The 13,513-nt window shown below is 42.4% G+C and overlaps 1 protein-coding gene across 7 annotated transcripts in view; it reads left to right on the top strand.

Annotated features, from left to right (window-relative positions):
- lrba (LPS-responsive vesicle trafficking, beach and anchor containing) overlaps positions 1-13,513 on the top strand; it is a 181,035-nt gene that overhangs the window by 33,947 nt on the left and 133,575 nt on the right. For 6 of the 7 annotated variants that reach the window (XM_089006285.1, XM_089006284.1, XM_089006283.1 and 3 more), the window contains exons 25-32: positions 746-926; positions 2,519-2,622; positions 3,025-3,132; positions 4,223-4,358; positions 4,856-5,210; positions 10,838-11,019; positions 12,613-12,697; positions 12,896-13,029. In XM_089006285.1, the coding sequence (XP_088862411.1) occupies positions 746-926; positions 2,519-2,622; positions 3,025-3,132; positions 4,223-4,358; positions 4,856-5,210; positions 10,838-11,019; positions 12,613-12,697; positions 12,896-13,029 (1,285 nt within the window). The remainder of the gene's footprint in view (positions 1-745; positions 927-2,518; positions 2,623-3,024; positions 3,133-4,222; positions 4,359-4,855; positions 5,211-10,837; positions 11,020-12,612; positions 12,698-12,895; positions 13,030-13,513) is intronic. The other variant, XM_089006279.1, reaches the window with a different exon arrangement.

The raw sequence follows: 13,513 nt of genomic DNA, 5'->3' as shown, positions 1-13,513 counted from the left end.
TTTATGAGATGCTGTCCTTCTGTGGAACTCGGAAATTTGGATTTATAGTTGGTTCTAACGACATTTGCAACAGCGTTTATGGAAAAATTCAGACAAGTGTGTTTTTCGCTTACAAGATGAATAAGCACCATCCCTCAAATAGAAGAGGTCCGGAAGGATGGCCATTGATTGAAGGACTGGAATTAAATATCTAACAGTAAAATATATTTAGATACACTAAGTATGATACTTTTTATCCAGTTAAATTCAATTGTCTTACTCAGTTTCAAGTCCTGTCGAATATTTAAATAAAATACATTGGGTTTTGTTTAAATCCATGTGGACCATGTACTGTACCTACTGTATAATTAATCCCAATTATTAATGGTCTTAGATTTTTTTTTGTCCTTGCAAAGAATCATTGCGTTGTTTCTCTCTTCATTTGCAATGAAAAAGATTGTATTTGAAGTAATAATAATAATAATAATAATAATAATTTATAATAACAATAACAATAGTGATTTTTATTTTTATTTTTATTTTTATTAAAAAGCTTGTTACAAATAAATGGCATGCAATTTTACACATGAAAGGACTCGAATTAGTGAAAAAAGTCATATTTGTCCTTCCAAATAGTCATGCTGTTGAATACAGCCACTATTTCGAGTAGCTATCTTAGTTTGTTTCTCATTTCAAATTGTAGTTGTCCGCTTCTACTCTATTTCGCCGCTGCTTCCTCATTTGCTTTGTCTCCTGTGATGTACAGCACGAGCTGGAGAACATCGAGCCTTCTCAGGGCCTGACGCTGGACGCCTCGGTGGCCTTCCTGCAGCGCCTCGTTAACCTCATGGACATTCTGGTCTTTGCCAGCTCGCTCAATTTCACCGAGATCGAGGGCGAGAAGAACATGTCGTCGGGCGGCATCCTGCGACAGTGCCTCCGCCTTGGTAGGGTCGCTTTCTCACTTCTATTTTTTTCTCTTCTTTTTGAAAAATAGCCTTTGTGTGTATTCTCTCTGCTCGCTCTCCTTCCCTTATCTTGTTATTATAACCCCCACCACATGGCAATGGTTGTAAAACGTTCGCTATCGTGATGTTGTGATTTAGACTTAATGGCCTTGGTTGTGCTACCGCACCGTGTGGAGTGAACTCCCTACCTACCACCTCTCCCAAACCCCCCAGGCCCGCGAAAGCATACAGCGCATGTGAAATTCGATGATGCTTGCTAAAGTCTGGACCCAAATTTCAAATTATCCCATGTAAACCACAATAACAGTAATTATTTTTTACTTCAAATTGGAAAACTAACTATTAATTAATTTGTTGTGAGCTATATATGTAATATGTGGAGGGGACTAAAGATTCTAATGGCTTCTCCAAATTCAGAACGGCCCCAGAGAGGAAACCGGAACTCCAATGTGGCCAGCGGGAAAATATGACTTTGATACCCTTGCCATATGCTGTGTGAAGAAATAAAACCTTCTCACGCTAAGTTGTACCGTAAAAGCAATGCTTGCCTTGAAGATTTGCTTTTGGAAAATCAGCCGCCGCGTTTGTTATGAAATGAATATTTGATGAGGTATGGGCTTCCCATTGAAGGCGTCCTAATCGGATTTAGGCAGAGTGTAACAAGGTTTTAGCGTCGACCAGCCAAGCTACCTCCCCCTCCTCCCCGACATCTCATTTATTTATTTATTTATTTATTTTTTTAACAAATGGCCGTATGAGAGAGTGGCCCTTAATGGAAAAAGCCCAGGCCATTTCCAGACGGAATAATTCTCTCCTCCAATTTCCCAATGGCTGAGATTTGTCAGTTGTCAAGTACCGGTAGCGCTGAGTGGGGGGTTGTGGATTACAATAGATGACATGAGATGACATTAGATTACAAACGTGCCACATGCCAAGTCAAGTCGCGTCAGGGTAAGATGTTATTTCCCGCCGAGGAGGGGAAACTGCCTCTCACGGCAAACGCAACGCACACAAGTCGGTCGGCGTGTTTCTGTGTGTGTGTGCGTGCGCGTGTGCGCGTGTGTGCGTGCGTGCGTGCGTGTGTGCGTGTGTGTGTGTGTGCGTGTGTGTGTGTGTGTGTGTATACGTGTGTGTGTGTGTGTGTGTGTGTGTGTGATTACTTGTGTGATTCAAGAGCTTGCCTTGCACTGTATGACCTTGGAGCAGATACACTGAACCATGGTGGCACTGTTGGCATCACCTTGTCGCACGCACGCACGCGCGCACACACACACACACACACACACACACACACACACACACACACACACACACACACACACACACACGCACACAATGGCACTCTACGTCATATTTTCAATTACCGAATAAATTTCTGAATGGCAGTGAAATAGTTAACTGCTCACAAAATGAGCCAGCCAGTGATGGCCAAGCAAGCGTGTCCTAATGAATTGACACGTTGAAATGGCCGTTTCTTAACCTCCATGTCAGAGTACTAGCCATAAAAGGCTCTGAATCAGCCTAGTGTACAACAGGGCTCCGTTTTCATCCCTTATTTTTTCTCCTTGTAGTGTGCGCAATAGCGGTGAGAAACTGCCTGGAGTGTCAGCAGGCTCAGATGAAGCTCAGCAAAGAAGCAAACACGGCAATTTCCGGCAAATCTGTGTCTGCCCAGGCAAGTCATACCCAGAATGTCTTATTCTGCTTCTAATTCCCCCCCCCTTCCAGTCCAGATAAAAGCTCTGCCCTTTCCTCCCAAATGACCACAGATCACCAGACGTTATTGCATTAGCTCATAGCTTATTGTATTAGCCTCCCCCTCCCCCACCCCACCCTCCACCCCTTTACCTTCATCATTGTGGTTTTGTTGATTCAATCCAGCGACTTCCAGGAAAAATCACGCCACTCTTTCCCTGAACCGTTGCCGCAGAGCGTGTTAAACTTCATCCATAATGCAGCCGTTCTATAGAAAAGCCATTACGTTAAGGACACCGTCCCTCCACGCCAGAGGATACCCAAGCTGTTACACGTTTGTGTGTGGGCAAACAAAATCAAATGTTCTTTCCGATTGCTGCAGAGTCCCGTGGACGCGGTGACGGGTGGGATGTCCCCCGTGCGTGACTTTGAGCGGTTACTGCAGGACATGGACATCAACCGCCTTAGGGCCGTCGTCTTTCGAGATATTGTGAGTAATGGAAAGCGCGCCCACGCAAGTTCAATGTGGTTGACAACCTGGTCATTTTTGTTTTTTATTTGCACCGGGAATCACAATTGCACAATTTTATTTTTGATCTCTTAAAATCAATCAGCCAGCACTATCTATTAACTATCTAGCTAGCCATCTATTAGCTAGCTAGCTAGCTTTCTATCGATTTGAGTTATTCCGGGTTGAGTGAACGCTGGCGTGCGTGGCTGCCGCTGCTCACCCAGAGAAAAAATTATCCTGTGACTGAAAAGTGACCTTGAGGGTTTTGAAAGGTGCTTATAAATGAAATGTATTATTATTAGTAGTATTATTATTATTGTTATGCAATAGGGAGTGCTAACGTGAACAATGTATCTATTATTTTAAACTTGTTGGAAAGCATACGTCCGGGTAATGGATGGATGAATCAAATTTGTCCTATTTTTAAAACTTTACTATTCCCCCGCCATTATTGTATTTGCGATTTTACATGTAATCGTTTTTCCATGTGTTTTCAAACAAACATACAATAAATGAATCTTATTTTTGTCGCCACATTGTAGTTACCGTTTGTCGACGGCGGTTATGAATTTGGGGAAACCATATCAATGTTTAATCACTTCCCCATTTCATACGTAGCGCACATCAAAGTGACGAACAACTCAATTTTAAATCAAAAGTCATGAATAATCACTTTTTTGTGGACTATATATGACAATTTGGGATTTTTGGTTCAGACTTAAAAAAACATTTTTAGAATTTCACATCTTGATTTGCTTCTGCGGGCCGCAAAAAAATTGGTATAGGGCCACATCTCGCCGCCGGGCCTTGGGTTTGACACCATGTTGTATGATAATCTACAATATTAGATTATCACACTGAAAAAGTCAGTCGTAATTCCTAAATCACATCCGAGCAATATTTTTGAAAGAATAAGATTTGCTCTAAACTCCGACGTTTAATTCGTAAAACAAAGTAGGACCGGAAAAAAAAACACCCTAAGATGACTTACGCGTGATACCCACTGTACTCACGTACACACAAGCGCACATAGATGCAGATATTGTTTAGTGTTCTGCTTTTGTTCCAGGAGGACAGTAAGCAGGCTCAGTTTTTGGCTCTGGCTGTGGTCTACTTCATCTCCGTCCTTATGGTGTCCAAATACCGAGACATCCTGGAGCCCCACAACGACAACAAGCATCCCCAGCGATCATCCCGCGGCACAGGTAGAGGCATTGACGCTCACCTTTGAACGTCTAATTCTGGCATGCCGGTTGGAAACGCTACCTTGAAAACCTTCCTAAACTCAATGTCCAAATATTGTAACCCTAAAATAGATTTGTTGGGAGAATATTTAGTCAGGATTGTACTAGACAACAAATTGCACACTGCAAGAATCGAAACAAGGGCGCGGAAAATACGACTGGACCCTGCCCACCACCTTTTCCAGCGACCCCCCCCCTCCCCCTCAGACAGGCGCTACCAATCCATGCGCACCTAATCCAGCCAAATTCACCAAGTCCACCAAATTCAAACAGCTTTCCCCCAAGCCATAAACTCTCTAAACAGTAACCCAAATAGAACTGTATAGTGCCTTTTTGCAATTTTTCATGATGATACTAGTGCAGCATGTTCTACTGGAGACAACTTCCGAGTGTGTTCTACATACTTGCCGAATTAAGATGATTCTGATTCTGAAATTAAACAATGACGTTCTGCACAGACGGCGCCGCCGGGTTGCCAGAGTCTGAGAACGGTGTCGCCCTCCGCCGCTACGACTCCGGCATCGGTGACGAGCACGCCTCCATTTCTGCCGCCAGCGAGGCAGAATCGTCCTCCACCGGTGGCACTGCCCACGGACCCGACGCCATCTCGGAGGCTCTGTCTACCCTATCTTCAGAAGTCAGACCCGCCGAAGCAAAGGGCAAAAACGTGAAGGACATCCTGCGCAGCCTGGTCAGCGCGCCGACTGACGACATCGTGGTCGACCCAGGCCTGCTGCCGCCCGCTTTTCTGGGAAGCGGGTTGGGCGTGGGAGACGCTCCCAGGGATTCCTTGCAGATCCGATCTTTTGACAGGTGAGTGTATCTCCTGACACAAATACAAATGAGCCACCCAAAACTATAATGCGCTTACTCCGTTTTGGATTCACATTTCACAACGTCATCTCTTTCATAAAACACAAGCGACAAGTCATTTTAGCCATCCTCGTTTGATCACACGAAAAAGATCATTCACTATCAGAAGATAAAAATGCGTTCACTCCAGTGGCAGGGTTTTTGTCATTTTCACCCAAATTTCAGGACCCACAGAATATTGAGTTCTAGGACTACATAAACATTCAATACAGCATACGAAACCTTCGACTCCCTTCTTTCATTAGAAAACAGAGTTAATTCCTAAGTTATATGGGTCTGGAGTTATCTGAGCTCGAAATGGGGGTGGCTGCACAAAAGGCAAATGTCCATCGCTTTATCGGCACTGCCCCGCAAGAAAAACCAAAACACGAAAAAATCTGGGAATGGCGCTCCATGTCATGCTTTTCAATTCCTGAATAAATTCGGCGATGAATGAATATGTTAATCGATTAATTAACAAATTAGTAAATTAACTAAATTATACATTTACTGATTAATTTGTTCATTTGTGTTTTAATATTTACCAGTAAAACTTGACAACAACGCAAGTGCCCTATTTTTCCCATGGACTCCCGATTCCTTTTCCAAGTCGGCAGTTTCATACCCGACAAAAAGCTGCTGACCTTTAAGCCGCCCGTCTATGCGGCGTACCCCGTTTGGATCTAGAGGAACATTTTGTAACAGAAACCCCTTTGAACCGACTCTGTCTGCCCTCAATGCCGGTAACCCTGCAGTGGGGCGGGGCGGGAAGGGTTGGGGGGTGGGATCATGTGGTGAATCTGCAGACAGGCCCAGGTGAGAACGATGGTCCTCGGGTCTGTTTCGCATTTGGACTTTGAGGATGAGTAAGAGATTCCTCCATGGGGGAGACTGTCAAAGTTGAAATTCTCTCATTTTGAAGAAAACACCTCTTCCCCCTAGCCAGTCATTCGGTATGACCGCCCCCCACCCCCCCTCACCAAAAACGATGGGAATTCCGCAGCATCTCTGCGATGACGGCATGTCTTTATCTGAGGAATGCTTTGTCAGGTCTGCGGGTGCTTCCCATATCAGGGGGAGGGGGATTAAACTGGCTCCTGCCCGCTGAGAACGCCGGCCGCTTTACTGAGGAGCGCTGGAAACCGTAGACCAACAGCTCGGGGAGCCTCTTCGTGTAACACGCGCGAGGCCCGGTTCACAGCCAGACACCTTCAACGGGGGGCGGTGGTTCCAACCCAAAGCAGTTAGAACCGGTCCAAGTTGGAGTACAGTTTTAAGATTTGAATATGACCCCCCCCCCCCTCAGCCCCTGCGTCTCTGCCCACGGAACAATTGCAGGTTGCTATTGCGCTCAGAGCGCCACCCTAACATTGCATATTCAACAGGGTTTTCCCAATCCCTGAAGTATTGTGCTAAAAATACATACCATATAAGCAAATTCTGTGAACGTGTACGCTCATAAATTCTTCATTTGATAAATGTGTGATATTGATATTGAGGTACAACCGGTAATTCTATGTTTACGAGGACATTGGAACTTGTAAATGTCAGTGTGATCTTATCCATAGACCTCTGTTAGACGTTCCAGTATGGAAATTCTCATTTTGATCATCTAGTGGATTTCACCATTCTCATTAGTTCTCCTCGTCATGCACGATGTGCCGTTTATCATCTGCCACATCCATCATGGCCGCCATCCACAAGCCATCCACAAGCTGTTGACAAGCTGAGTTGACATTCTGCACAGTCGTGCTTGCCAAAACATGCCACCTCTCCTCTCGTCCAGACGCTTGGATTTACGAGGACGACATGGGGGTGGGGCCAAGAAAAATCCAGATAAAAACCGGGAGTGGGTCAGAGGGTGAAGTATCCATACGATGTCCCCCATCCCTCCACAATCTCCACTACCATCCCCTCGTCTGATTTATTTACTAGCGCAGACCTGGTGGATTTCTCCCATCCATTTCTCAGCCGTGCCCCTGTTATGACAGTCAGTCTGCAAATATTTGCTGACACGAACCAGAACTAAACAGTGTCATTGTACAAGCCGCTGATTTAGATCAGCAGAATGTGCGAGCGTTGGCCAGCGGGGGGATATAAACGGGGCGCAGTTGTTTGCATTCCTGACATGCGTGTACAGAAGACTTGCGTCCATCGTGAAGTGTTGTTAATGGAACGCTCGGCAGGAAACTCAAAATAGCATTTGAATTATGGCACGGTGAATTTCTCAAATGGCGCTTCAAAATGGAGGACGGGAATCGACGGGATCGCAACTAGCGCTCGAAATTAGCATTGTTGCTAAATGGAGGACTCTTCGTTCAGAAATACATCACGCGATGTTGGAATGTCAGACAAGGGAGGACTACAAGTCACAAATAAATCACAAGATGGAGGAATGTAAATCGTGGAATGTCGTAAAATGAAGAGTGGAAGTAACAAATATGTCAATGATGAACACAATGAAGCAGAGTAAATCGTGAATATGTCCCAAAATGGAAGATCGTCATAGTACGCATATGACTCAAATTGTTGCCAAATAAAGACTGCATTATCAGAATCGGAATCATCTTTATTGCCAAGTATGTAGGACACACAAGGAATTTGTTTCCGGTAGAACACGCTGCACTAGTATCGTCGTCAAAAAAACTGCTAAGTGGCACTATACAGTTCCATTTTGGCTACTGCTGAAGAGTTCAAAGAGTTAATGGCTTGGGAGGAGAAGAATTAAAAAAATTATAAACAGCATTGGACAAAATGAAGGGCGACAAAAATCGCAAGACATATTTTTGTTTGTGACCAAAACAAAAATTCCAAAATTGAGGCTGTAAAATAATGAATATGTTCCAAAATGTTGGACTGTACCAAATGGATATGTCTCAAAAGGGAGTACTGTTAATTTCCATGCGAGGAAAGTCAAGCATAAACTAAGATCATCATACTTACCCTTTTTCCCCCGCCGACCTTTTTCTGATGGAGTAAAAGGAGTTTTCTCTTTGAGTCTCTTTATTTTTTATCATCTTCAGTATATGACAATATGGAGCGTGGTGTATGTATGTGGAAAGATGCTATTTACTTTCTACTATTTTACTTTTTTATCTGAAATTGTGGCGATCACCACAACATTGACTTGACGCAAACATAACAGTTTAAAAACTTTCAACAATACACAGCGCACCTCAGGCCTCCTCTGTTGCTGACGTCAGATTAATTATCGACGGCGGCCCGCTACATGATAAGTGTGCTGAATAATTTACGGGTTCCTTTACAAGTAGATGAAAGGCTCTACAAACGCGCATCTATTTATGGTTGTTGGGACGCTCTTCTTCCCATCCTGCTAGGGCAGTCCTGTCTTGTGGGTATCTGAACAGGAGCAAAAGTTAGCAGATGATGTTTGTGGCCTCCTCCCAGTCAGAAAAAAAGGGAATTTTGCAAATGAATACAAAATGGACGTCTAAACAAATATAACACATAGGACTGTACATACTGGCAATGTTAGAAAAATTGAGGACAAATGGCGTCACAAAATGGAGTACAGTAACTGATTTGTTGCAAAATGTAGGACTGTAAAAAAAAAGGATGACTGGAAATACAGAATATGTTACAAAATGAAGAACAAACACGACCACAGATGTGTCGTAAAATGGACGACTTGGAGCCCTGCGTGTCGTCTTTGTTACCCACTGTGCTAAATTTACTCTTCTAGATGAACGTGCTTTGCGCTATATGTGCTAGCTAAATTATCCTCTTGGGCTATTTTAACGAGTCAGCTACCTAGCATGACTTGTCTGTGTAAGCTTCTGTGAAGTTCGCCCGACTGTGGGTTAACTTAACTTGCGCGTGTGAAATTGCTGTGCTCTTTTCATGAGAACTCGGAATGTCGGCCTAGCTAAACTCTTTAGCCATCTCCAGTATAGCCCACCTGTCAAATTTGGACAATTTGAGTACACTTGTGTTCGATTGGCTAGCTTGAATGCTAACTTTGCTTTTTGCTATATTTACAACCAGCTGCGCTAGGCTGGTCGCTTTTTCAAGACTGTGGGCCAGCCTTTGGTCTATTTCTTTTTCTTCTGTACATAAAAACATGTGCGTTGCGTGTTTAAGCGTACATCTGCAAGCCTGTGCATTCGTGTGTGTGTGTCAGCATTAGCGGCGGCAGCAGTCAGTGATTACGCTCTGCTTCCCCTGTGTCAGCACTGATAAGCAGGGCCAGCCTCCCTTTGATATGACCAGTGCTCTGTCAGAGCCCTGCTCCAGACTGACGGCTTATCTGCAACATGCCGTTTGCACCCCTTCCCCCCCAGCTGCTGTTTCAAGCTACACTCGCTCCAACCCCGTTATTTTGCACTCACCTTGTATGGTCACTTTTTATTTTTTGGAGGGACTAGCGGATACCAGCACCATAATAGATAAATGAATAAATAATGATTTGAATATCCATCGATTAATCAATAAATACATGCATAATTTTTGTATAGTAATATTTTTTTTGTATGTATAATTTATTATTACTTTTTTATTATTAGGATTATTTTCTGAAAATTTGCATGTAGCAGTCATAATCAATAAATGTAGCAAAAATAAACAAATAAATAAAAATACCATGAAATAATTTCAATAAATCCATAAAAAGCAACTGATAAATGGATAGATGAACACATAAATAAATAGACCTAAATAAATAAATAAATGCAAATTTCCCTAGTGTGGTACTATTAAAGGTTTTCTGATTCTGAATAAATAAACTGATAAATAAATAGTAAAAGAACTAAACAAAAAAATAGATAAATCAATTAATTAAAAAGTGTCTTTTCTCACCTCTTTGCATTTTGCCAAAGCAAGAGAAGCTAAAAGGCCAAAGGGAAGAAAAAAACACTCTCGCTCAATATATCTCAAGGTGTATTTTTCCTGAAACATTTTCCTGAATATGGCAAATTTCCAGAAGAAACCAGCAATGTGCATGAAAATTAGTCGCTGTTTATTACCATGTGATTTCAGCCCATCAACACCACAAATCTAAGATACAAAATACATGTATTAATTTCTTAATGTCTCAATTTTTAGGCGACAGCATCATTTAGAGCAGGGATGTCAAACTCATTTTTGTCAGTTTTGAGGTCTTTCATCGGAGGGCCGTTACGATTTTATGAATTCTATTATTCTGACGTCTATAGCACACATGTAAAAATCATTCAAGTGTGCTACTTGGTACAATGATTCCAGTGAGTGTGAATAGGGTAACAAAATTCTGACAAAATCTTACCGATGACACGATTTGACATTTTGCTACAAATTTTTAGCAAGATGGAAATTGACATGCGTGATTTGCTTGTGTGGGCAAAATGAAATGTCATAGTGGGGCCAGATCTGGCCCCCGGGCCTTGAGTTTGGCACCTGTGATTTTAAGTGAATGTGCTGAAGAAAACGCAAAACCAGTGGTGATCCTCTTAACTGTCATTGAAGTACTGTAACCAAAGCTATAATTTATGAAAATATCCGTCCGACTTCCGGCTAAACGAAAATGAAAAGCAAAACCTTGCTGAATGTCTATTGTGTACATTGACGTGAACATTATCTTTTTTTCCACATAGGAGCGTTGTGCTTGCCCCCAAGAAAGCAAGCGGTGCATCTCAGCCGCCCGCCGCCGCCGCTGCCGCCGCCATTGCTGCCAGTCCTACTGCCGTTCCACCCAGCCTCCCCCCCTTGACTCCCATTGATGGCGTGGCTGTAGTTTCTTCTGGAGATGCATCGCAGACCAGCAGCAATGCCGAGGGTCAGCAGATACACACACACACACACACACACACACACACACACACACACACACACACACACACACACACACACACACACACACTTAGAGTGCGTGCAGGGCGCAGACTGAATTACTTGGCTTTGCAAGAAATCAATATTTATTCAACAATGCTACTCTTGTGTGGTTTGTGTAGCTTAATGTGCTTATCTCAGGCCTCAGGACATATACACATACACACATAACACCAGCATGACACTTACTGACATGAAACTCCAGCTTCAGGGATTTCTCAGTGGGGTTAGAAAATTTATGGGAGGGGGGAATAAACACACCAATAAATGAGCAAGACATAGAAATATGTGAAACACAAGTATTTGTCAGTACAAACCTTTTTGACACTGCAAGAATCAAAACAAGGGCGCGGAAAATCCGGCTGGACCCTCCACACCCTGCCCACCACCTTTTCCAGCGACTCCCCTCAGGAAAGCGCTACCGATCCATGCGCTCCAAATCAAGCAGACATTGAAACGGCATCTTCCCCCGTCACCATTAACTCTTTAAACAATCACCCAAATTTAACTGTATAGTGCCTCTTTGCCATTTTTTTATGACGATACTAGTGCAGCGTGTTCTACCGGAGACAAATTCCTTGTGTGTTCTACATACTTTGCCAATAAAGATGATTCAGATTTAAGAAAAAAATATAATAATAATAATAATAATAATAATAATAATAATAATAATAATGAATAACCATGCTTCCAACATCTCACAATAATTTACATTTCCATGATTTGTAATTATCATCGGGTTCCCTTTACTGCCTTTTGTATCTATGCTAACATCACAACGCCTGACATTCTATTTCTGTGATTTATGGCTATGTTAGTTTTCCTCTTATTCCGCCGAGCAGCGAAGGCCCTGTCCCTCTTACCACTGTTGTGTGACATCATCATAACTTTGTATGATTTATGGTCACCATCATATTTTTCCTTCTTATTATATTGTGCTGAACAGCTTGAACAGACACTTTTCACTGTGCTGCCACGATATCTCTTTTTATGTTCTCTTTTTGTGATTTATTGTCTTCCTATTTATTATTATTTTTAATTCTTTTCCGTAAAAAAGCGACCACAGAACACCATTATGCCATTTCAAAAGCAAAATACACATGTTGACTCTTTATTTAGGTCAATCTCCAAATTGTGCAACCTTATTTCTCAGTGTGGAGGTGGGGGTATTTGGGGTGTTGGGGGATTGCGTACAAAGTGAGTGGCAGTGAAACATTACCGGTCTCTTAAGTATGTAATTTAAAGGCCTCATCATGAGACACTCTGAATTGTAAATAGATAAGGAAGACGTATTGTGCCCGGAGTATATCATCCACTATCTTAACCATAAAAATTATGCTCGTACCCCCACTTGCCCCACTCCACCATAAATCGCTTCCTCCCCCTCTCTTCCAACATTTGAATGGAAGCCATTGTATGATTTCATGACATATTTCGACACCGGTTTATGACACTTTAAAATGTATTACCCCGAGCGTGTACACGACCGTGTATGTGAGTCTGGATTTAGAACAGAGTTCTATGGTTTTTATTTCTGTAGCTGGCGGCCAGGATCCAGCCAGCGCTAGCTTGCCATCTGTCCCGGCGCTCTCCCCTGTGATCCAGCACACGGCCCCCAATATGAGGTACATTCATCTTATTTTTTTCCCCTCCACAGTCTATATACACACACACACACACACACACACACACACACACAGACATACATTCATGTACATATCTTTTTCGATTGATTCACATGTTCCTCTTTAAAAAAAATAAAAGTGACCTTGTAGTAGAGTTGCCTGACTTTTTGCTCCATCACGTCCTCCCAATTTTTCTAGTATCTCGGAGAGACTGGAACATGCCCTAGAAAAGGCAGCCCCGCTCCTCAGAGAGATCTTTGTGGACTTTGCTCCGTTCCTTTCTCGGACGCTTTTGGGCAGTCATGGGCAGGAGCTCCTCATCGAGGGCACCAGTGAGTATGACGACGGAGTTTTATCATAACATCAGGATCGCTGCGGAAGTAGAAACTGAGAAAAAAAACGGCCGTTTTAGTTTGGAATTTTCTTGATATATAAATATACAGTATGCATGTGTGTGTGTGTGTGTGTGTGTGTGTGTGTGTGTGTGTGTGTGTGTGTGTGTGTGTGTGTGTGTGTGTGTGTGTGTGTGTGTGTGTGTGTGTGTGTGTGTGTGTGCGTACGTATGTATGTATGTATGTATGTACTATACTTATATACTTTTATATACTATATATATACTTATATACTTTTTTTTACTTTTCTGTTTTATATTGTATTGTACACATATTGTTGTTATCAATTTCTTTATGTTAATGATTCTTTTTTTTTCATATTATTTTGCAATGTGTTTTTTAATTACATTTGATTTTTTTTATTTAAAAGAAAAGTACTTAGCTCAAACATACAATACAATGCACATTGAATTATTATTATATA

Source organism: Hippocampus bargibanti, linkage group LG10 (genome assembly GCF_051943395.1).
Source record: "Hippocampus bargibanti isolate YZ-2025 linkage group LG10, ASM5194339v1, whole genome shotgun sequence".
In the NCBI taxonomy this organism is placed as follows: Eukaryota; Metazoa; Chordata; class Actinopteri; order Syngnathiformes; family Syngnathidae; genus Hippocampus; species Hippocampus bargibanti.
This window is presented reverse-complemented; position numbering and strand designations above follow the sequence as displayed.